Raw genomic sequence first — 26,193 nt, 5'->3', positions numbered from 1 at the left:
TGACATTTCCATAAGGACATTTAGGAAGTAGATAGCTATAGAGTGATTTTCTATGGGAAGGTAAAGTAGATCGCTGTATAGCAACTTTCTATGGATAGGTTAGTCGATAGCTGTAAAGTGATTTTCTATGGGTAGATTGAGTAGTCAGTTGCAGACTGATTTTCTAGGGGTATGTAAATAGTTGTAGAGTGATTTTCTATGGGAGGGTAATGTAGACAGTTGTAGTGATTTTCTATGGGAGGGTAATGTAGACAGCTGTAGAGGGATTTTCTATTTGAAGAAACCACTCACAATCTTCAGATCAATCAATAAAGTTAAATACTACCAGCAGTAGCAGTAAAGTCCCCAGTATCTGTCACTACCTATATAAAGGATATAGTACACTAGTCACCTGATTTACAATGTGGCAACATTCCAGGTCTTCACCCTCTTAACAATGTCACCTTGGCCACAAACAGATTTAGTTGTCTACACATTTTTTCTTATAAAATATGCATTTTCATTATTTTGACATTTTGGGTTAAATTCTTCGGATGGTTTATTATTATTACCCATAATACAATTTGTTGAAATTGCACAGATATTAGATTGAATGCATGCTTCCATCCAACATTGTTTCCAGTATATGAAAACTATTAATTAATCAATCATTACCATGGTGACCAAAATAACTGGACCATTGTGACCTAAATTAATGAAATGATGTCACCACAAACCAAATACACAAATTGCCAATGTCGTGAGCTAATTACTTGACACCAGTATAACCAAAGAAATACAAACTGATGCCATATAGTATGAACTGCAATACAAATACAATCAACAGTACATGTACCATTATTGGATGAATCCTATTTTCCTCTAACAATATACCTGCAGGTACTGTGACTATTTTGCACCAGTCCATAGAAGACATGATGGTCTATGCATCCCACCCCCAAATTAAAATCACTATCAATTAAGCAGTATATCATTCTCTGGGATTACATTGGTCACTGTACCAGGTGATAATGGTAATTGGAAGCTTAGCTTTTGTTGAATATTCTTTTTACCGCACCACTCTGGTGGCGGAAGTTGTCTCACTGACAAAACCAACTGTACAACTTCTGGAAATTATAAAATCCAGAACAAAAGTAATAGGATTTTTGTGATATACTATTAAAATCCCTGTAAGCATTAGAGCAGGTGCCCTAAATAGTATGTCAAATAACAATGTAGCAAAATAAAATAAAATTTGACAGCAGTATATGAACTGCAGTCATTATGACCTAATGGGACAGCTTATACCAAGTCAACGGCTGACTTCAGCATTGGTCACAAACTGCTCTATAAAGATGGGACCTAAATTAGCACTGCCAATTACGTGTATTGCTTGTGATCAATATTTTTGCGAACCTTCAAATTCAGCCTAGATTATAAGTATCATGGAAACAGTTATGATTATTACAACACACAAGACATACATTCCTAGTGCAACACAACTTAAAATCCTCACTTATAAGAATGTAAAAATGAGTAGGAAATATAAGTGAGCTACAGGTACAACAAACTATTGCAAGAACATGCTGAAAATACAAGAGGCCCAAGAGGGCCTGTATCGCTCACCTGAATATNCAGTCACTCTGATTCACTGTTCAATAAATTGATGTGACCCCCCCCCCCCAAAAAAAAATGCATTTACATTAGCCACATAATTCAGGCTTAGTCACATAGACATTAGACTAACAAGTGTCAATATCCCCTAAAAAATTCATAAGATGACGATTACTTTCTAAATTAACATTTCTGGATGGGAAAGATAAAACAAAGGGGCTCCTTTAACTCATTCACCCCTCAAGACACATAAGGACTCTGTCAATTCAAAGGTTGGAATAGTTCATTACGAAATTTCAGGGGTGAATGAGTTAATGAAGAAAGAAAAAAAAAAGATCCATGAACATTAAAATGGCTTATTACTTTCAACTAATCTGAATGATCAAAATACTTCATTATGTTTCGTCTGTGGCAGGTATTAATGAAGTGACAGGGTGAAGGTTGGCAGTTAAACCTTAGGCCTAGCATACATATGCTCTTAGTCACAACTTAAATCCCTGATCTTCCTGATCTCTGCTAACATGTTCTTGTAATACCTCCTACAGGAACTAATCCACCAAGGTAAACACAATTTCTTAAAGATAATGCCATTGTTGTCCTTTTTATAAACAGAAGACAACTCAACATATAATAACGAAAATTCTCTGAAAAATGTCACTTCTTGCTATTTACAAGCACATTCATAAAGTTGCCGTTGCACTGGTCGAATGTTTGTTACGCCAACACAAGGTTGATTACGGTACAGACCATGTCCCACACATCCATTACCTATTATCCTTGAAAATTATTTATTGAAAAAGAAAATTGAGAATATCGCCGGTATATATAGAAACATTCCCCGACATCTCCTCATCATATGATTAATCCAGCTGGTAATGGGGCACCTTGTATAGACCTACGGGGATATCCACGTCTGATGGGAATTATGTTTTGTGGGTATTACTTCAGGATCACACACACAGTTGTACATATTAACACAGATCATTTATACAATTTATACATTTATCTAGTAATATTGGAATAACCATAACATGTAAATGGGTCCCTAAGTTAAATTTGAGCTGTGATTTATAAAATTTGGCGTTTCTCCAGCATCTGAAGTGTGAAGCATAGTCTGTGTGAACAGTAAGTGTGAGCACCTTTCCCATGGCCCTGGTGTACCTATGTACAATATACCAGTCACAACAAATACCACAGCCGCATACATCAGGTAAAACTTATACAATCTTTGAATATATAATCTAGAAATTAATGTTTTGGAGGAAAAAATCTATGGGAAAATTTATAAAAATTGTATGCATGTTGACAGAAAATATTAAAAGCGTACTTCATCTTTTAAAACTTCAAATCACAGCTGTATGATTTTTAAAACTCTAAATGTTTGCTTGTAATTCAAGTCATTTGCAACATCTCAAATATTAAGTCATATTTTTCCAATACTAAATTCTTACAAACAAGTCAGAATGTTTTATTCTACGGTAATATTTGTTTCTTGTACACATCTAGTCTATGGTATGGCACCTTGTACAAGGTAACATTCTATGGTATTGTTTCTAACAAAATAAAAAATAAAAAATGTGAAGGTTATATAATTATCCTATGAGATATATTTTCTTGAGTATATTTTTTTTATAAATATTCAAAAGATAAGTATTTTTTCCATTTTTATTATTATTCACCTATTCACAAATGTCAAAACAAAAATTCATATTGTAGAAATGCATAAATCAAAAATCATTTTAAGTAGTTGTCTCATTGAGAATGCTGACAATGCTGTTATAAGAACACAGGTAGAGTCACTCCGAGATGTTTATAAGCCCTATAACCACACCTGATGAACCAGTTTTTCCCACAGTCACTATAACTATCCCCTAATAACACCAGAAATTGAGATATGTACTTTGTACATAGGGAGGCCCGTTTGAGATTATCTCAGCAGATCATGGGAAGACTTGGTGTGTTTCATGGCCTGATTAACTTTAATGTTCGATGCAATGATCTCCAATCAGAGGATGATGGTTCCATTGGCAAACACTTGAAGGCTATAACGGTATATGTGGGATGACCTTGGAAGCATTGGTAAGCTTAACAGAAAGAAAAAGGAATTCTTCACTGGCAAGAATTTTACAAGTTCAAATCTCCACAAAAAATCTGTACACTTTCCAATTTCAAAGAATTCTTTCAAATTCAAAAACTGAAACTTGCAATATTATTCACGGTAGTTTATTTCAATTTTTACCATTGACATGGAGTTGCCCGATTAAGCTTTTCCAGCTCAGAAAGTCCCCACCCAGGTGGATACCTGATAGGGGATCATCAAAGTGTTCCCAACCTGTTATAGCCCCAGTATTGAGGGTCTGTGTTCCGACAATAGGTCGGAGCAATCAATCTGAAACGGAGAACCATCAAGATCACAATAGATCAGCCAATGAGCATGCATCCCCTTCTTTCAAAGACCTAAATGAGCAAGGCAGAAAAATGACATCAAGTATATGTAATTCCTGTTAAAGAATTTGTGTGTGCAATAGGAAACAAGGAGTAGATAAAGTGACTAGGGAGTTTGTAAGAAGGAATACCTCAAACCACCTTATAGCTTATGTCAACATACTGGATGTGGGTTGAATGACGGTGCCTGATAAAACCTTTAACTGGGACTGAAAAGGCCTGGTGACCTATGACATCGGATAACGTGACGAATTACGCATATTTGTTAAAGGGTTATAAGCAGTGATGAATGGACAGGGTCCTTACTTCGGTATGATCTAGGTATTGTGGTGCACGCAGTAACACTAGCCCTCAACCCCGACTATCAATACTAATAGATAACCCAGATAACTGGCCTACCAGTCTTACGAATGATAACCTTAACTTCAAGTTTGAGTATTTTATCTACAAATCACAGGAAAATTTGACATCTTCTGGATTAACATTTTTGAATCCGAACATGGTTTATTCTAAATTTTTTCCAGAAAATCTATATAAAATATTTGACGATTGCTTTGTTTTACGGTTAGCCTGTGAGACTGTGGGAGAGTGATTACCTTTGATTAGTACCAGTCTGCTCCTACCTACTCAATGTCAAGTGGAGATTAAGGGCATCGTGTACAGTTATACAGGCAAGGAATCTAAATCCATGTACACTTGAGATGATGTGCATGTCCATTCGACTATTTTCTCAGATCCTTGCTTCAATACCCTTTATTGCCACATTCTTTCCATTATCATAAAACACGACTACACTACAGAAAAAAGAAAAGAAAATGTGCATGGAAAATAACTTCCGCTTTCTAAATGTGCATGCTATGTAAGTATCAAGGTGATACAAATTGTTTGTTTATTTATTGACTTGTACAATATCAATTACCCAGGACTGCACCAACTACATGATCTTTGTATGAAAACTGCTTGAAGGCATAGGCCCCCATGTAACATTAATACTTATTGGAATGTAGACTTTCTAAAACAGGTTACTTCTCAAATATCACAATTCAACTTAAAAATGCATTTATCTGACTAAGAATTACAGGTCTGTGTTTCATTGATATTTTATCTTCCATGTTCCTTTGTCGGTTAAATCCTTCCAAATATGCAGCCAAGAATACACAACTGACAGACAATACACTTTTTACTGGATGATTTACAGATTCATCTTGGCCAGTGGGCAGTAACAACAGTTGACCCCTGACGTTGGGGCGTTTGACCTGCAAACCTTGTCTGCTCTTGACCACACAGTGAATGCTGAAAGCACAAAAGAAACCCCTAAAATATCCCCCTTCCCAATGATTCTGTCACTGTGGCCGTTTATCTGGGGGCAAGAGAACTTGCAGCAGCTAGCCAGCCCTCCTTGGGCAGAGGGGGACTGTGATTTGATTGATTCAGCCAACATCTGATCCCTGGACAAATTGCAACAATAATACTTCCTGTTCTTTCAGAATCTAATGCATTAAAATTCCAGACCCAGTTACGACCATTTCATCCCTGTAACACCGGGTGATGGCCAACCTTCTGCCCACTACTGCTAGTCAAACGACACAAATGATTCAATACATTTTTTGAGCGAAAAATTGAGTGGTAGAGACAAGAAGAATGAAAGACACTTGTAATCTCACTGAACAAGCACACATTCCACACCCATTGTACCAGTCAGACACAATGAACAGTATTCAATTACACAAACATAACAGTTCTAACATTAACTTTACATGCCAATATGTGATTTTGTTTATTTGTGTTAAATCTTTTAAAAACTGTTCTTAAGGGCAATGCACCAAGTACTTCTGCATCACAAAGTGTAAGATAATGAGATAAGGTTGTACATTTACCTACATATTATTACCTATGTAGGGGGGTAGAAGCCCAGGGGCCGAGGAATGCGGGCCGTCATCACCAGCTCATTGTGACCGGCTCACCTTTTCCTATTGGTAACACAACCCTCTCTAATCAACTCTTTCAACATAGACCTCCCTGCCTACTCTTAGGTCTGGTATATCAACAGGATTACAGTCTTCCCAGGCTCCACACGGTGTTTACCAAAAGAAAGCCATAACTAATTCTTACTGTAAACTTATTATCAAAACAATTTATCACAATTATCCATGCAATCATCTACAACAACTAAATACAACAAACTATCACATTTATACCATACCTTAATTCATCAATTATTATTAAACCAGAAAATGTGTGTATGACCTGTGTATGCTCCAATGCTTTAGGAAATGCAGCTGAATTTAAAGCCTAACCCAAGGAGTGAAATAAATATAGGTCTCAATAACCCACATTTGGTCAATTGGTATAGTGCTTAGAACGATTCTATATATGGAGTTAGTGATTGACTGTTGAAATTCTAGTGTAAGAGAAAGTCAGTTGAAGAGAAAGTATCGAAGTTTACACTACTGGTACATGTGGTCCAACTCTCATTCTTGAAATCATCAATGTTTTCACTGAAAATTCTACATTTTTTGACCCATGATCTAAAATTGAAGGTCGGTGACCTATTCACAGTGTACTGCACACTTTCAGTAGACAATACTACATGTGGTGCACAGATACACCAGACAAAATTATCCCTACTTCTCATCATATTCTATTGGAATAATCTAAATCATAGCAGGTCAATATTTCTTCTTAGTCATTCAGCAGCAACTGGCTGATTTTACAACCACTGAATAAAATCTATCACTGATGACAATATAAATAGGCCACCACACATTGGCAGTAGAGTTCATGGGAAAAGCAAAGACACCTACCATCGTTTCTCGCTAAAACTTGGAAGCTATGACAAAGGTATGTGAATATAATATACCAGACAAAAGAAGAAGTATATGATAAACAAATTCTTTCCAAGTGATCTTGTATTGCTTGGTCAGCAGTGCAAATTTCCATCTTGTGTGTTGCGCCTAACTATGTAGCGGACATAAAATGACCATCAACATTGGATTGGACATAAACCTAGTGACACCGGGAGTTTGGAATTTGTCACTTGGACAACTAATACACTAATGGAAATACATCATTCCTCCATCTCTGATGGCAACCCAGCATTCCTTCTGGATGCTTGTGGTCACCAGGAAATACCGGGAGACTTCTTCAGACCACAAATGATCCTGTTTTTCTCGGAGACACAGAAAGGTGGTGCCAGAATCGGGACACTCACCTGTAATCTAGGGATTTATGTGCAAGAAACAAGTTTTATTATTTACAAGTGGCAAAAGATTCCAACCTACATGTCGTAAACATTATAGTAAACTAGTTGATAAGTATGTAAACTCCCACTATAGCAATAAGAACATGTCCAGAACTGGCCATACACAGGGACAAATACGCTGTGAGTCAGCCCCCTCCCTCCATCCCACATCAGTAATGAAGGAAACCAGAGGAACACCCAGTTCTTAATGAAATGAAAACAGAGTGAGCTAGGGCCGGGTATCCATCCATTTACTCTCATTAATGAAAACAGAGTGAGCTAGGGCAGAGTGAGTTAGGGCAAAGGGTATCCATCCCTTCACTCTCATTTCTTTCAGAACTGCTTATCATACTGTTAGTCTACATAACACACCAAAGTGTCATGACTCTAGACCTTATGATTTCTTTGATAATGTTGTTCAAAGTTTCTTACATATTTGACCCTGTTAAACTTGAAAATAGGTCAAGTTCATTTATATATATAAACCATTGTAGCACTCCATCCCAGATAGCTACTGGCCAAATATCATAATCCTAGGTCCTCTTAGTTAACAATGCAGTTCTGTGGACGGTGTTCAAAATACAAGTGGACACGACCAAATGGTACACCATACCATAAGGACACAGAGGCATTGTGCTAAGTGAGATGATAAGGTAATGAATGCATGCTAAAGCTAAGTGCTAAATATATGCATGAATTAATTAAAACGTCAAAAACAGTTATTCTAATTAGGACATTGACATTAGGTTAGGGTCCTGTTATGCTGTATGCAGAATACTTGTGTCATTATATTATACACACACCTACAAACAAGTGCCAACACAATATCTTGTACCACTCAAACATTACCTATCACTGTGACGAAGGACATGGTACCAGTGGCCGTCTTTGACTACTCCTCATTTTATGATAGGAACTACAGAATTATCTTTGTGAGATGAACTATCACCCTTGTCTCTATTAGTCTGATATCATCAATCGCATCATTGAATTAATAAGAACTAGAATGAGCTAGAACTATTAGCTACAGGCTTATATCCCTTCTTCTCTGTAAAATGGTTGAAAGAGAGGCAATGGCAACATACAATATTATAAAAGTCTATCAATGATGTTATAAGTATTATTTTGACAAAACGCATATGTAAATCTTAAAAAATGGTTGCATTTTCAATAAAATGATGATGCAAAAGGCTTTTAAGACATTCAATGCTTATCTTATTCATTGTATTGCATCTGGGAAATTTTATTGAATTAATGTTGAATTATCGATTCCATTGATATAATGACAGTCCATTAGCTGAGGAGTTATCCAGACAAATCGAAAAGTGCAAGAAGGGCAACAACTCTGCTAAAACTACCTGGAAAAAGACCCTGATCACATGTACAAGGTTCCATAAAACAGATTATTTGTGAAGTGTCATGAAAAGAATTACGCGTAATTATATGTGTCGTCTGTCCCGCTTTGTCAATATAATAAGCATTTGACATAATACATAAGGAAACAAACCTAAACGCAAAATCATAACATTGATTTTTTTTAAGTCCAGAAATTTAAGTTTTTTACCAAAATAATGCAGAAATCAATGAAATGGTTTTAGTACAGTAGGCTCCACTACCCGAGCTACATTTATGATCGAGGTTTTGTTGGTGTAGCTTTGTCAGAAACAGAGCTAAACGCAAAACCTTAACATTGTTGACGCCGCCGTCGGAAAAGCAGCGCCTATGTGTCTTTCCGACATCCGTCGTAGGCGACACAAAAAATGATGAACATTTACGGTACTCTATTTTTTTGATGACTTATCTCGTGAACAAAATTATTTCTCCTATGCAAAAATAGTTGGTCACATTCTTATCCACAGCAGACAGAATAAAACACAATTGTGTGCACAGCAGGTTGGTCCAATAAACACCTTGCAGTATAAATCACAGCTTAATGCCATACATCACTGCAGGAGTCAACTTCTACTGAAATAACTCCATAACACCATTCTAATGAATCAGCACTAAAAAGACAAATTACAGTGAATAGAAGATTTCACTGTACAGAACCTTTACAGAGGTATAATGATTACTGAGTCAGGCAAACTTTGGAAAATGTTAGTGCAATATAGGGATAAATGTCAAAGACAATTTTATAAATAAGTCACATACCACTTGAGACCGGAACGACTCCATTTCTATTCACCATGAATGTTACAAAGTAATATACATTTCAAGTTCAACCTATCACACCTTCCCTGACATTCAATACAACTATAGGAACTGATCAAATCACAAATTGAAATTGGGTTTGGAAAAATACTCCAATACACATGCTCAAACAATACTCCAGTACACATGCTCAAACAATACTCCAGTACACATGCTCAAACAATACTCCAGTACACATGCTAAAACAATACTCCAGTACACATGCTCAAACAATACTCCAGTACACATGCTCAAACAATACTCCAGTACACATGCTGAAACAATACTCCAGTACACATGCTNAAAACATTTTCTCACTGAAACAATATCCTAGTACAGCTGTTCATACTGAAATATAACTCAAAAACATTCACACTGAAACAATACTGCAATATACCTGTTCATACTGAAACAATACTGCAATATACCTGTCCATACTGAAACAATACTGCAATATACCTGTCCATACTAATTTTTTGTTTTTTATTTTTACTTAAATAAACAGTGTGTAAAAAAATAAAATATGATTGTTTTGTTTGAGAAATCTGGGGATCCAACAAAGCAGTAAAAAAGGGAGACAACTAGTCCCATAACAGTAGAAATGTTAGTATGTATTGTTCTCTCACCCTTTGTATGTACACTCACCCTTGTGTGGCCCCTAAAGTGTACCCATCAGGGCTGCACGCTTGATATGCACCTGCACAATACTGACACCTATCGCCCTAATAACACCCCAAAGCAATTTAGGGGACATGATCCCTCTCTGAGAAACAAAGCCAAATCCCTCTCTGAGAAACAAAGCCAATCATTTCCTGCATTTTCTGTACCTCCCCCCACAAACGAGATTTGTTGATTAGGAGGTGCAAGCATGCATACCAGATAGTACTGACTAGAAATAAAAAAGACAATCATATTGACGGTTTTGCAAAAACACATGAACAAATTAGTCACATTTTAAGCATGTCATTGGGTGTGAATAAACAAGATTTGTTTTTTGCAATAACTTGACTAAAATAAACATTCCTTAAGTCAGACATTACAGAATCTGATTGGAAAATGATACAAGAATGTTAAAATAACGGGATTATATCAATGTGGGGCAGCATGTCTAGTCAGCTAAATCCCGTATCACCGGAATAAACCCTTGGAATTCCTGCAATAGTTATGCAGTTTGCTCTGCACGGGTTAGCCCTTCGGAGCCTGTTCACAAAGACAGGCCATTCTAAGCCTTTATCTGTAATTACTGGTACAAGTTGAACGCTGCCTTGGATTGTCGCAGGCTAAATTACAGGTGTGGAGGGGGTGACACCACTACTAACAACGGATCACACCTATACTATCAGGCCACACAAACAAATATCACACGTTTCCTAACCCTGCCTCCAGGAATGAGTCGGAATGAAAGGCTTGAATGTTACAGTTCAACAAATCAATATTCACTCTAAAATTAAATCAGTGTCTGTGAATGTATGCATCCTTGCATTTTTGTAGTCTGTCATCCAATGAGAATAAGGAAAATATAAGGTATTTAGAGATCCAAATAATTTTCAAAGTTTCTATAAAATTCATTGTTCTATATAGTATAACACAAAACTGTACTGTAACGTTTGTGTTTCAGTGCATTTTATATTAAGATTTGTTGTACCTTTTGTGTTGTGTAATAATATCTGTACATGCGGTTTCTATTTTGTTGCGTGGTAATATCTGTGGTTTCTATTTTGTTGCGTGGTAATATCTGTGGTTTCTATTTTGTTGCGTGGTAATATCTGTGGTTTCTATTTTGTTGCGTGGTAATATCTGTGGTTTCTATTTTGTTGCGTGGTAATATCTGTGGTTTCTATTTTGTTGCGTGGTAATATCTGTGGTTTCTATTTTGTTGCGTGGTAATATCTGTGGTTTCTATTTTGTTGCGTGGTAATATCTGTGGTTTCTATTTTGTTGCGTGGTAATATCTGTGGTTTCTATTTTGTTGCGTGGTAATATCTGTGGTTTCTATTTTGTTGCGTGGTAATATCTGTGGTTTCTATTTTGTTGCGTGGTAATATCTGTGGTTTCTATTTTGTTGCGTGGTAATATCTGTGGTTTCTATTTTGTTGCAGTTAAGTAGCGTTTGTGGTTCCTCTGTAGCCATTAACTGGTTTTTGGACAGCAAAGAAATATATCTTGTAGCATTTTGCGCTGGCCTATTGCCTGATGGCAAAAATTTGCAGCAATGATATAGCATGAAAATGTTACACATCTAAATAAGGCATGTTTCATGTAGGAGAAAAAGATAAACATGTTTGTTATACTTTTGTGAATTGCTGCTTATCTGTGTCACTGCCAGCAAATGGTCTCTTGAAACATTGAACACTATATCAAAAGTAAAGTAATACCACGGTTCCCTTGGGCTCGACAAGATTTGATGAATTACCATAAAATAGGTTCTGCCTATATAAATACCATAAGATCCTAGGATCTGACTTAATTATTCTACAAGTGCAGAAAAAGTCCACTTCTTCCTATGCATTGGAGCACTGGGTACAATCTGATAGAGACCATCACCTTAGTTCTACCTCACCCCAGGCGTGGCAAATTGTTGGTCCTCCTTTTGATCACTGCAGGCAAGCATGTGGGCTCTGGAATTCTCATTTCACACATCAAGCCATTGGAATTAAGATTGGCCTAAAAAGTCACTGAGTTCCTGGCCAGATAGACATCAAGGTTAATTGAATGTTTGTAAAATCCTGCCCAGCATCAGGTGACAAGGAATCGGCCATAAAACACTCGTGAAACTAGATAGGTCTGAAGTGGACACAAGGTTCATTGGACATATGGCATTTATACCTCTTTTTAATAACGCTAAATTGTTTTGCCAACAAACTTTCAACACAAAGTATACTTTTTCTTTTAATGTCTTTACACTTTTAACAAATCTTACGACTCGGAAAAAACATTGAGACATTGTTGGAAGCAGTAAGAATAATGACAAGAACATGTTACAGTGCAGGAATCTAGTTTAATGGCTCAACATATCTCAGTAAAATGTCACTTCTTTTGTCTTCATCTAAAAATTATTTCAATCTATATCATACTATTCATTGTTTATTAACTGTTAATAATGTACAACATTGTTTTCTGCTCTTTATTAAACTTCAATAACAACTGTACTTTCCCAGTGCAGTGACAGATGTTTATTTCTGTTTTAAAAAGCTGAAATCATTGAACTGCTTTAAAAATATAAACCAATAAACATAACATCCCTACTCATACAAGGTTAGCACAATCACTAATTCACCGTTTAGAATCTAATAATTTCCCATCGTGACAGGACAACAGTAGCAGGAAATATGACTAAGCCTGAATTTTACACAGGCAATCAAAGAGATGACACAAAATGAAAGCTGGTAAAAATTGAATTTGATGCGAGAGATATCAGTACAATAAGCTGGGAACGTTGTCGCTGAACAACCTTTAGTACAGAGTTACATTGGTCGATGGCCAAGGTAGAACACGTATGTTTATTGACATCCGCGGGATGCACCAGACAATTCTCTCCAATGATAAAACAGAATACACTGGCACAATTAAATGTGAATCAACCTCCATTTGCATAATAGGGTCATTATCAGATAGAACACTTCCCCTTTTTGACATACTAAGCTTACAATCATTGCCCGATATATGACCTCTAGGCCTCAAATGTGTACAAATTTGGGCCTATTTCCTACTGAAGCCCCAAATAAATACAATTGACGTATGATTCAATCCTTTAATTATAAGATAATTTCCTGTACATCAGAGTGGTTGATTGTGGCTAAATTGTTTTACAAGGGGTATATACAGAAGGGAAGGTTATTTAGAAAAGTCAAATGTCATCCAGCCGAGGGGAGGTGGTAAGTCACAATAGCCACTAGGTGTCACCACCAACACTACCTAGGTGTTGGCACCCTCAAGGCCCAGTCGTCACAGTAAAGGAAGACAAGGTCAGGGAAACAGTTTGATTATCCAATTCTAAAACAGGAAAATGGAAATGAAGTATTAACTTTGTATTTCCATTATTACATGCATTTAAATGAGTTTAAATGAGAACAATTCTTTATTACGAAGTAATCGTCAGCAGTTTCCAACTTTTGCACACCATAGCATGTATGCTGCCACACTCACAAACTGAACAATGCTGGCAAAACTAAATTAAAAACAGACAAGAATTTTGATAAATTAGGTAAAATCTAAACAGAACTGCATGAAACCTACTTGATTGTCAAGATTATCACATTTTAAATAGGTTCCAATATATATATAATTTATCGCGGTGGAAACTGAGAACAAACAGCCCTTTCTTTTTAACCATGTCCTATCTGATATGGAATATTGACTGAGAACACCTCTATTTATTTAGCATCATCATAATTAGACCTCTGCAGTGCAGTTTACTATTTCCATGGCCTCATACTCCCCTGAAGATAGAATATCCAACTACTGTTGTATCAATCTCCTTAATCCTAATGGCAAACTACTGTTGTATCAATCCCCTTAATCCTAATGGCCAACTACTGTTGTATCAATCCCCTTAATCCTAATGGCCAACTACAGATCATCTAGTCTTACAGCTATGGGTCTTGTCAAAAATTTACAACATTATTTTACAATCCATAAATTTACAATAGTTTTTCTGTAACAGATATGTGACCCATATAAATGATGCAAAGTATGACATTAAAATATTTATAGATACACGCTGTGTCCCTCCCCCATATTTTCCCAGTGGGAGCAATTGTTTTTGATATCACAATGTAGAAAGATGTACACAAGCTTGCTACAAATGGTCATTGTATCATAGCTAGCTAAACCAGCTTCAAGTCATAAAGAATCTGACATATCACGCTGGCTTTGTTACTGTACCATCACTCAGTGTTGGACATATACAGTGCTGTTTGGTGGCCAACGTTGTCTAAATAAATAGCAAAACCAAACAGATGAATTTCTGATATTATAAAATTTACAGTTGAAAAGTTAAAAAATTCTAAGACAATAAATCGAGCAATATTTTTAAAATTGTCATCAAAGCAGGCACCCTCATAAACTGTCCATTACTGAAGCAAATCAGCAGAAACAGGACAATCCAACATTTCACCAGTAGGTCAAGACTTGTTGACTAGTGTGTATTCAAGTGATTTTTTTTTTTTTTATGCATTCAAAGTCTTTGCCAGATCATTTGTTAATGTGTATGAAGAAAAAATAATCAATATTGCTAATATCTTTCCTTATTTGTGTCTACTGCATTGCATGCATTTCTGTGAACCAAGCTTACAATTTATGAACGACTAACACTGTTCAGTGTATATAAGTTTATCTGATTTCTCGAGGTGAACCAAGCCTACATTTGATGAACTTCGTGAATACACATTATCAATGGAATGTGCAAGAGTGTCACAAGGTGTTTTATATTATCATAACACCGTTTGTCAAAATATACAATTAATTACCTCCCATGGTTAACATAATGAATTTAGATCACAAGAGCCCGACCTGAATATATTACCTCCCCTTGAATATGTTAAATCAAAATACCTATGTGACCATACTACAGAACTCTATTTTCTCACTTTGATCAAAGAAAAAGGAAATGCTACATTAGAATTAATCGAAAACAAATTCTATTCTTGTTTCCATATTTCTTTCTTAGTTCGCAGTAAATTAAAATTCCACAGAAAATGTTCCTTTCTTCTTTACATGTTCTCTTCAACTGTCAAAGTAAATTAATTTTCAGTTTGCGGCTTTCCTCAAGAATTTTCCATTCTTGTTACATGTTTCATCTAACTGTACCAGTCAATTAAAATTCCAAGTGTGACTTTTGTTAAGACTTTTTACAAAAGGATGTCCGAAATGACCGGCAGCCAACAACCAATCATAAAGGGCCAGTGAGGGTGGACAAACATGGGTGAAGAGACACTTTTATCTCGGTTGTTATCTCCCTCTATCTTCTTCCGTATGCAGAATGGACATTTTTTTTTTATAAATCTAGGGTCAGATACAATAGTAAGTGACCATGAAAAGTGGGGTATAAAAGGGTGAGAAAATGAAACTCCACCTTTCTGGGTGTGGCCAGAACAGGAAAGGGGGCTGTACTATGACAGGTAAATGGGACAAGGCAATCTGCAGAATAAAAACCTTGTTTGTTGTCATATTGTCTGGCCTGTATTTGGCCTGTATTTTTGAAGGCGTGAGTGAATCCCCTAGAGAACCAGTACAAATATTCCATTCACAAGTGTCTGTGGGCAGGGTGAATGAGCCAACAAGGACAGTGTGTACAATGGCCAGCACTGTCCCCTCTTAAACCAATAAATCAAAACAAGAATTCTCTGAAATGTCCAAACACTCAAGCTGGGAAATGCACTTTCATCATACCTAATCTACTGTAATTTGTGATTTTTCAAACAATTTTTCAGCTAAAGCCTGGTGATTATACTGTACAAAGGACAAAGCTTATTTCGTGCTCCATGTGAAAAAAGCCCCCCATGTCACACACCCTACAGGGAAGGAATCTTTTTTGCTTACTGACCAAAACAGGATATATAACCTTGATCTAAATTCTGATGATGAATGTGTTTTTTCCCTGTCCTATATAGACAATTGCTATATAAAAGTGTGTAGGTAGTGGAAGGGGATACAATAGGATCCCTTAGATCTTGCTGTTCTCCCTCTGACAAAACCCGTCCAGCAAGTCCGTTCAGACCACACTGTAAAGCCAGCCAAAGGTCAAAAAGATTTGGAAAACACTTATTATAAGCCGATTTCTTTTCATGCTTCATAACTTTTCCTTAATACATAGCTCAAACCTCACTTTAAATGGATACACAACATTTTTCAGAAGAAAAAGGAGAAATTCTGGTGACAAAAGTGAGAATGTGTGATGCCTCTAACCACTGGAAAATGATGGCCACTCACATCAACTAATCATGCATTATTCTCTCTTTGCTCCTGAACTTTTCAGTTGAGCAAGTGCAAAAGCCATAATCAAATACGCTTTACCAGTGAATAAGGTCAGTCTGCCGGTAGATTTTATCCCTAACATAAGCGAAGAACCTTTTGATATTCCAAACAAATTGGCGTCATAACTCAATGCAATAAATTTAGAAAATTACACGATGGATTTCTTCGATTATTAATTGGATGCTTTACTCCCACAACCTTTGGTGGGTGGTGCCAAAGGTGAGTGATCTAAGGGGAGACAATCCACAGCCTGGAACAGACATGGACCAAAAAAAACATACAACACCTTTACCTCGGTATTTCCCTATAATGGACAGTTGAAGTATTTAAGTTAATTTAAGTTAATTTAAAACAAATGTTAAGTATAAATAAATTGTTAATGATATCAGATGCCTTATATTTTTGCGAACAATGGGGTTTCAATTCCTTGTTTTCCAAAAAATAATTTCATCTTTCCCTTTCTAGGGCCAACTTCTTTATCTGTGATATTTGTCTGGGAAATACAGCATTAATTTATTTTTAAATAAGAATTGTCCTCCAATAATAAGTGTTCAAAATAACAAACTCTTTATGTAGTGAAGCAAGAATCCTCAAGATAATTTTTGTTTGTTTTCGTGTATTAACTTTGTGGTGTAGTGGATAATGTGCTGTTTGGTTTCAGTTCTGAATACTGCTTGTACTGCACTATAGAGTGTTTTCTCATTCTTCAAGTAGTTTCATTCGGTAAATGAAAACAGTTTTGTGAACAATAAACATGGTTACCGCAAGATAAAAATGTAGTTTGTGAATGGAAACAAAACCGTTTCATGTTATACACAAAGTCAATAGCATACTTACAGGTTAGGATAGGTAAATAACTGAATTCAAAGTTCAGCATGTGTTCTCTTCTAGATTGTTGTTTTACAGCAAATGTATGGTAAACATTCCCTAAAATCTAGCTCATTATATACCTATAACTACTTCTCACTTTAATGTGGGTTCTCATTACTTTCCAATGTATTAATTTCACCTCACAGTTTACTCTAATAAACTTCCAATATATTAATTTCACTATGATGTTTACCCTCATTAACTGTCCCTGTATTAATTCCTGTTTAGATTACATTCAGTGTAGGGACTGTTGTTCCCAAGGCACCCTGGACAAACCTCCACTAGACACAGGTGTCCTCACTAAGCCTGTTGATTTATCATTACTTCTCATTATTACCAAACTTGTTACATTCAGTCTGAATTACAAATCTGTTGATAATTTGAGAAGATATATAGATCTGTACAAACAGCACCAAATTGAATAGTGAAAGTGGTCAGTATTTACATAATACTCTTGTGCTGACATATGGCTACTCATTATGGCCAGTGGTCAGCCACTATAGGATGGTCATTTCTGAAATAAAGGGTCCAGTTTGGGAGGATTTGACTCAGTGGTGCCAACACACAGTCTATGTAATGGGTTATTTCTGTGTAGTAATCATCACAACAGTCCTGGCTGTGTGTCCATTACTGTAACAGGACTAGCCTTCTGTTACATCAGGTCCACCTCTACCCTATATTCCTCACACCACAATAATACTCACCAAAATAGGAATTAATGCCCGACATCTGCCTACCTTTATTGAGCTACAGGAAAGCCTGCTTCTGTTAAATTTCTCACATTTCCTATTACTTTAGATATTTTCATGAGGCTTCTGTTTCATAATCTTATAACCCTGATACAATTCTGTACGGAACACTGATTTGAGAATAATGACAATTCTCAAAACTGTACAACCTTCATAGTTTTAATGACACAATGGGACAATGATCATACGGCAAAGCTTACCTAATTCTCAAGACTTCCAATTTTTCATCTTCTAAAATCAAATTACATACAGCCCCTTTTTTGCTCAAATTCAAGTCATTCATTGGATTGAGCAGCTTAATCTATGACATTTTTACATAATTATGTTATTAAATAAGGTTCATTATAATAACTTGAGATATTTTCAGATTTGGTCACAGTTTCAACCCTGTACAAATGTGAAGGTTTGTACACTTGAAATACTTGACCTTTCAGACATACTATGGTATGGAAAGTTAAATCATCTAACCAATGCTTCAAACCTGATTGACTAAATCAATATTATAATGTCAATGTCGATAATTTTATTTTATAGTTACAGAAAACTTTACCATATTGATGTGTACAAAAAATGACACTATAACAAACCAGACTCCCACAGAGTCAAGTTTAAGATTTAACTCAGTAAAATTACTTCTTATTTTATTAATCCAAAAAGGAAACTTCCTGATGGTGTCATCAGTCCAGCGTGAAGGAGGGTTACAACATGTCTAGAATGAACGACCTATTTGACAGTTGTAAGGTTTCCCTGTTCCTATATTGCATAACCTTTAAATTTCATTAGAAAACAATGTCTAATTGTGTTTAATCCATGAAACAACAAATTGATGTTTAAACTCTAATTTCAAGGAGGGTTACAGGCACTTGGTCAATGAACAATATATTTGACAATTTGTAAGTACAGATGACTGAATTGGCTATTTCAAATAGTATAACTTTCAAAGGTGATTAGCTTGGATGAGGATGTGGACATATAGATGTGGACATATGGTATAGAGTGTGGCTCTGTGACAGTACATACAATAACATCTCCTCCTCCTCCAATATGTCAGGATTGTCAATAGTAATCACAAGATGTTGAGAGTAGGTAGAGTGGAAATCTCAGTATTGACAATGGTAAACCAATAGTGAGATCAGAGATACCATTACCTAGTGTGATGTAACCAGACACCCACAGACACCCACACCCAAGTGTACCCATGTCAACACATAGGCTGCAGGGATAGGGAAGGTCAGTGACTTCTGTCAAACACATTAGGGACTTATGTAAGACCACCCAACAGACTGGACATCAGGGTTTAATATCAACTGACCCCTATACTGACCATTGTTAGTGGTCACTTAACGGATACATTTGACATCCAAATTGTCCAGAGCCCTGAGCACATGCCTACTGATAATGAGACTTTGTTTTGGGTAGTTGCACATCCTTGTGTTCTATAGACCTAACTGACACAGATTGTTTTGGGTAGTTATATTACACATCCTTGTGTTCTATAGACCTAACTGACAAAGATTGTTTTGGGGAGTTACACGTCCTTGTGTTCTATAGACCTAACTGGCACAGATTGTTTTTGGGTAGTTACATATCCTTGTGTGCTATAGACCTAACTGACACAGAATGTTTTGGGTAGTTACACATCCTTGTGTTCGATAGACCTAACTGACACAGAATGTTTTTGGGGGAGTTGCAAATCCTCGTGTTCTATAGACCTAACTCCCACAGATTGTTTTTGGGTAGTTACATATCCTTGTGTGCTATAGACCTAACTGACACAGAATGTTTTGGGGTAGTTACACATCCTTGTGTTCTATAGCCCTAACTGACACAGAATGTTTTTGGGTAGTTGCACATCCTTGTGTTCAATAGACCTAACTGACACAGAATGTTTTTGGGTAGTTACAAATCCTTGTGTTCTATAGACCTAACTGACACAGAATGTTTTTGGGGTAGTTGCAAATCCTCGTGTTCTATAGACCTAACTGACACAGATTGTTTTTTGGGTAGTTACAAATCCTTGTGTTCTATAGACCTAACTGACACAGATTGTTTTTGGCTAGTTACACATCCTTGTGTTCTATAGACCTAACTGACACAGAATGTTTTTGGGTAGTTACACATCCTTGTGTTCTATAGACCTAACTGGCACAGATTAACACCTTTGGTCAAATCAATATTGAAATCTTACATTTACCCAGACATTTATTTAGTTTAGTTATCTTTCCCTGACAACACCTAAGTACCTATCATTTCTTCTGCAACCAAATCATGTTATTTAGTTTGTCAAAGAAAAGACCCCTTTTAAACATTTTAATATTAAATGAGTTTCTAGACAAATCTGTCTTCAAAAATTGTCTATTTTATATTGTTTTAAATCTATGTTTTGATGTCAACCATGCCAATCTCTCTCATTTCCAGAGCACCAAAACCTGTTCTGATCCGGCAGATCCTTTGTCAAGTCATGAAGGGTAAACATGAGTGCCCAAAGGTCAGTGCCCAATGTTACAAGCCTTGTTAGTGCAATCCAGCCAGGTTCATGTTCTGTTTGTAAACATCCCCCTCCAAATAAATAAATAAACGTAAAAGAAAAGCAAGTAAAATATGGATTTAAAATAAAAGCCAAGAAAATATATCTATTGAAGACTTTGGAAACAGAAAAATAGACTTTTGAAATAATTGGTGAGCTAGTGTTATAAGGTAAGGAAACTTTTGATGGACATGGCCCCTGTCTGGCCTGGGCGGTCAACTGTTGGAATGCCTTCTACTAATGGAGGTCCAGGTCCCTAGCCATAACCCCTGTCACACCACACCATAAACATGTCACCCAAACATCCTCTGTTGTTGGCCCAGGCATTAGGCTCCTAATCCCCTCCTACCATAAATAAATAATCACCATGGTACTTACTCCCAACAAAAACATCCACAACATTTCTACTTTTTTTTTTTTTTTAACTTTCTTCAACCTCTCAATCTCTAATCTTTCAATCTTTATAGGTATTTGATAGCATAAACTTTATCCGCAATAACAGCCAAGAAAGATTCAGGACAAATTTTACGATTTGACAAAAGTACATGCGTCCGGTATTCTACATATATTTTTATTCATTCCAATTCATATATTTTTAAAACAAAACTGAAGTTTACAAATATGATTCTAAAGACTAATCATTCAATAAATGCTGTTTCTTGTTTATACTAAATATATACAATAACCACCGAAACTTTTACTGGGACATTGCAATCTACACTAATTAAGACAGTAAGAGCACCTGTTGCTGAGTCAATTTCTAACAGGTGCTCTTACATAAGTACAATTTAAGTAAGTTTATCAGAGACAGGAAATGAACTGTATCTTTGGTGATCAAACCTAATTCTGAACACTTCTTATCTCTGTGACTTATACTCATGGTATCCCCATATAAACAAACATATACATCTTAACACTAATTCTATAAGGAGGGGCCTAAACAAGCTAAATGAGAACATATAGTTTAATACACATGATGAGATGCTGATGATACCTAGGTTAATGACCTTTAATTGCTCCCATATCTAGTATAGAGCACACACCCCTTACTCCATCAGATGTAGGGGTCCAGCCCTTTTACGGTGAACCATATGGATGTGTTAGGGGCCAGTCTTATCTGTCAAACACTGGGAGGTTCTACCAGCCTTATCTGTACCAGAGGAAAGTCACCAGTAAATAAAACTCCTATCAAATACTACAGCACCACAACACTTTTATTGACATTTTCCATGCAAGGAGGTTAATATAGCAAATCATGGTAGACATGGCTTTCCAATTTATCTTCTCTGATGACATAAGGAAGCAGTTCTGTCCTATATTGACCAGAGAGTGACCACTTGACCAATAAGCAGTGATTTTTAACTGCTCTCAGCTGCAGCCAATTATTTTATCCAATGTCCAACATGTTACAGAATCTGCCTCCAGATAAGTTATAATAAATGGGAACCTTAATGATAACACCACTCCTTCCCATTGAAAAGCTACAGGTTTTATTCAAGAGACTTTCTTTTGAAATTAATAAGGCATGCTTGGAAGATGTGTACCTTTACAATTTCAAAACATTCTCTAGTTATACAGTAGGTTAATATGTAACAGATAATACAAGGACATGTGTCAATTAAAGGATGAGACAACAGGCTACGTCTGTATCAGTCATTTCCTAAAACCAAGTTCAATCAAAAGTTAATTCCTACAGTAAATGCACCTACAGTAAGTGCAATTGCATGTTATGATGCGTTGTGAGGAGTACACTCACTTTTGAACTACTTTTAAAATATTTGGCATTTAATAAAAACTTTTTCAAATTTATTTATTTTAAGTTAAAATATCCTCCAAAATATGAATCAAAGCTGTCATAAGGATGTCCAAATCAGCTGTTTCTTTGAGGAGTTTACATCTGCCCCCCCCNTTCTTACTTCATGCATGTAGACAATTTCAGACAAAGGTTTAGGTAATTTGTAGGTGACTGCTCTTGGTTTGTTGATTTCTATATGAGAGATACGTACTGGTTTAACCTTGATTATCATCGGGAAACCTGCAATCATGCTGCGGTAGTGCATATATCCAACATGTAACTAAAGAAATCTCGGAGAGGATGATGATGATGATGATGATGATGATGATGAGGTAGGACTGTTTCTGACAGAACTTCCAACACCTGTGTCATTGACATACTGGCCAGTATCAGGTAAAAAATTACACTGACTTGCTGGTGTTTGTTGTGTTTTGTTGTAGAACTGCAGTAAAATGTCAGGGAGGACAGCATGAGAGACACACCTGTCCTGCACTCAAACATCTACGACACTCTGTTTTTCATAAGCTATTTCGTCAAAGGAACATGTCAAGGCTCTTCCTGATAGTACAGGTTTTTGGTTATTAAATGGCCTTCAACTACTTCTTAATCTTGAAAAATATGGTCATAAAGAAACAAACAAAAAGACATCCTAAATTTACCTGCTTCTATAAAGTCAACTGAACTTGATGAATTTCAAGTATTTCAATTTCTCCAAACAGTTTTTACTACATAGTTGTGTCCTTATTCATTGATTAAGTTGAAACAATAATCCTATCTGACCAAAATGTTAAATTTGAATTTTATTAATTCATGCAAGAAATTGTTTTCAATTTATGCTATTTTTCAATTTTATATGATGATGTAAATATTCTTGACTTCGAGAAGTCTAACATCACAAATATCCTTTGATTGACTCATTAAACACTTAACAAGGATTCCTTATGTTGCCCTTGGTTTAGCCTGCACACAGCTGATGACATCTGATACAGACCTGTAGCTGATATTTTGACAACTATGATGTTTTAATTGAGCAATTGGACAGGAGCACTGTCCAAACCCACACTTGTTGCATTAATAAACTCAAGCACACTGCCCTAATTTGATATTAACACAATACAAAAGAGTTTGATCTGCCCCTTGGGAGGGGGCACTGGACAGCCCAACATGGCTAAGGGAGAAAGTGAATCTAATAGAGGGTTAGAAAAGGGATGCATTTAATGAGGAGATGGGGCAGACCTAGGGAGGGGGTGAAGCTAATGGGATGGAGGGTCATCCCTCTGGGGGTCAGTCTGAGGGGATTGTGGTACCAATGGGGCATATACACAGTCACTCCAGATACATCAGGCCAAGCTGATGTCTTGTGGTCAAGCATGTCCAGCTGATAAAGCCTGACCATTCCAGACTGACCAAATCAGTGAGTAATTATTTGGGTCTGATAAGGAGGAATTAACTCTGCCTATCAAGTGTCCATGCTTCATTTTAATGACATCCTATGACCATTTACTGATTTACTTGAAAGATGTTTTCATCGTATTAATTTGCTGACCTGAGGTCAGTTCTTTTGACATTAATCAGGCTGACCTGATATAAAATAGACTTGATCTGTTATGGAGGACATTGAAGCCACTTTTCTTCTCTCCATTAAGCAATGCATGATGCAAAATACAGACGAAACACCTGTGTAGATAATGACTGGTATTCCCAGTTGTTACACCTGTATGCTTATTTCACACAAGGTGGATCAATGCTCCCGTGTTCTCTATACACCCACAGACGTATGTATTTCCATTTTAAAATTAAGTTCCAAGAAATACATATGGTATAGATACATCCGAGTCATTACGGTATGAGAAAGGTGATACGATTTACAGCATTACAAATACAAGTATAATGTCTTATCAAATTAAAATCAAAGAAAGAAAAAGCCCTACATACAGCACAATACAGGTAATTTATATAGTAACTCAGCCCAGTAACACAACACTGCCAATAAATGTTGAATACACTACACAAGGACATATTGCAAATACATTCCATCAGAACAGATGAACAGATATAATTGTACAACTGTAACTCAATATCAACATATCTGATAGTAAACAACAGCTGCTATTTCAATGGTTACAACACCAACAATTTTATTTGGGAGGAAGACAAATCTGATGTTTGTATTATTATTTTTTTGATTACAAATAGGATTTTTTTCTCCATGATAATGTCAACTGTCACTTGTAATATGTCTGGTTAGAGGTAGATTGTACTAGGCTATCTGATGGCTATGGTAGAGGACGTCCCTGTCCCCAAAGGAGAAGAACCCAGAGGAACTTGTCCGACTCTTATCTTACCAGGAGATGTAAAGTCATTAAATGGACATGATATTTCAGATTCTCTAAAATCCTGACATGGCCAGAATCACAGGTCAACTGTAATTAAGATAGTTAACGGTCAGCATGTAAAGGGGTGTCCACCGAACACTAGATAAACATGTGGTCAACAGGCTCCGGCCACAATGTCAGGACACCCTGATCACTGACCACATTTCCCACCAACTTCATTTCAGATTCTGATAAATTTGCATGATGACTATTTCCAGAGTAAGATCAATCACAGGGAGCCAGACTCATCTCTACTGTGGCTTATGTAAACAGGGGCCAATAAATAGCTATCTGAGAACAATTCTGCCTGACTTTCCCACTGCATCACCCCCTGGAATCTCACCAATAGGATGTATCAATGTTCACACGTTGTCCCAAGGACCATCATCAAATGGCATGCTTGTAAAAACAAACACAAAAGCTCACAGACCCACCCAATTCTTTTTGTCATCTCTCCACATTAATACACCTTGATCTGGATGGACATGTTCCTATAGCTATTACAAGGATATCAGGACAGGGAAGACAAGAGAGCCAAGAAAACCGGACTGGACACACTGTCAGGGTGGTCAGTCATCCCTTTCTCTCTGTCCCGCAGGACACACAATTCACAACAAATTATATCTCAATTATTTATACAAATGTAGAAACTGATGGCTGCCAAACGTGTTTATGAGTATCTGTACTAATAGCGTTTTGATGAGTAAACATTTACAGTTAATCCCTAGTCTAGTCAAATAGTTTACTTTCAGAAGTCAAAACTACCACATAATTTGTGGTTGGGCTGGCCATTACTAGGACACTTGATACCACTGTCCTGAGTCTGGTTTTAGGGTTCCCTGTAGCTTAATGACAACCTATTTCTTAATTCACAAGAAGCTGCCACAACTTACAGTCACAGCATATTTTATTTTCTGAAATCTATGTACAAGAAACTTTTTTTTACTATAAAATCCATTTTTTAACAGATATACTTCAGGAAATGGTTCTTTTGAAATAAAATTGCTTCTATTTTTAAGCTGACCCTGGCTTTGTGTGATTGGGGCCATGTTACATAATGACCATATTAACCCTGTGTTTGCCCTGGACTCATGGAGGCAGGAAAGGTCACACAGAGGTCTACAGGGGCTGACACTGGCCCCTCCTACAGGCCTGTAAGTGCTAACACTGTTATTGTTGTCAACATGGGTATTCATTAGGGAGCCAGATTTGATCCCTAACGTGACAGCACCTGCCTGTAACCCTGTTATAGTCACCATGTTAATGAACATAATTATAAAGTGAGAAAAGTTAGACAATTCATTATTTATAGTTTTATATGTCTAAAGTTACTGGGGTCAAGCTGGTCCCTAGATAGCAGAAAAACAGTGATTGGTCAGTGTCTGTCACCATGGTAATGGTCATTCAATTAATGGGTCTGATGAGGATACCAG

At 36.5% G+C, this 26,193-nt stretch overlaps 1 protein-coding gene across 8 annotated transcripts in view; it reads right to left on the bottom strand.

Moving 5' to 3' along the window:
- LOC110454762 overlaps nt 1-26,193 on the bottom strand; it is a 126,553-nt gene that overhangs the window by 17,409 nt on the left and 82,951 nt on the right. The window contains exon 18 of one of the 8 annotated variants that reach the window (XM_021504456.1): nt 12,462-13,462. The exons of the other annotated variants lie outside the window; for them this stretch is intronic. Coding sequence (XP_021360131.1) covers nt 13,401-13,462 — 62 coding nt within the window. The 3' untranslated portion in view covers nt 12,462-13,400. Of the gene's footprint in view, nt 1-12,461; nt 13,463-26,193 lie in introns of those variants that run through there. 8 annotated transcript variants of the gene reach the window in all.

Source organism: Mizuhopecten yessoensis, unplaced genomic scaffold (genome assembly GCF_002113885.1).
Source record: "Mizuhopecten yessoensis strain PY_sf001 unplaced genomic scaffold, ASM211388v2 scaffold8057, whole genome shotgun sequence".
Classification (NCBI taxonomy): Eukaryota; Metazoa; Mollusca; class Bivalvia; order Pectinida; family Pectinidae; genus Mizuhopecten; species Mizuhopecten yessoensis.
The sequence above is the reverse complement of the archived record's forward strand: the minus strand, read 5'-3'. Positions and strand labels throughout refer to the sequence as shown.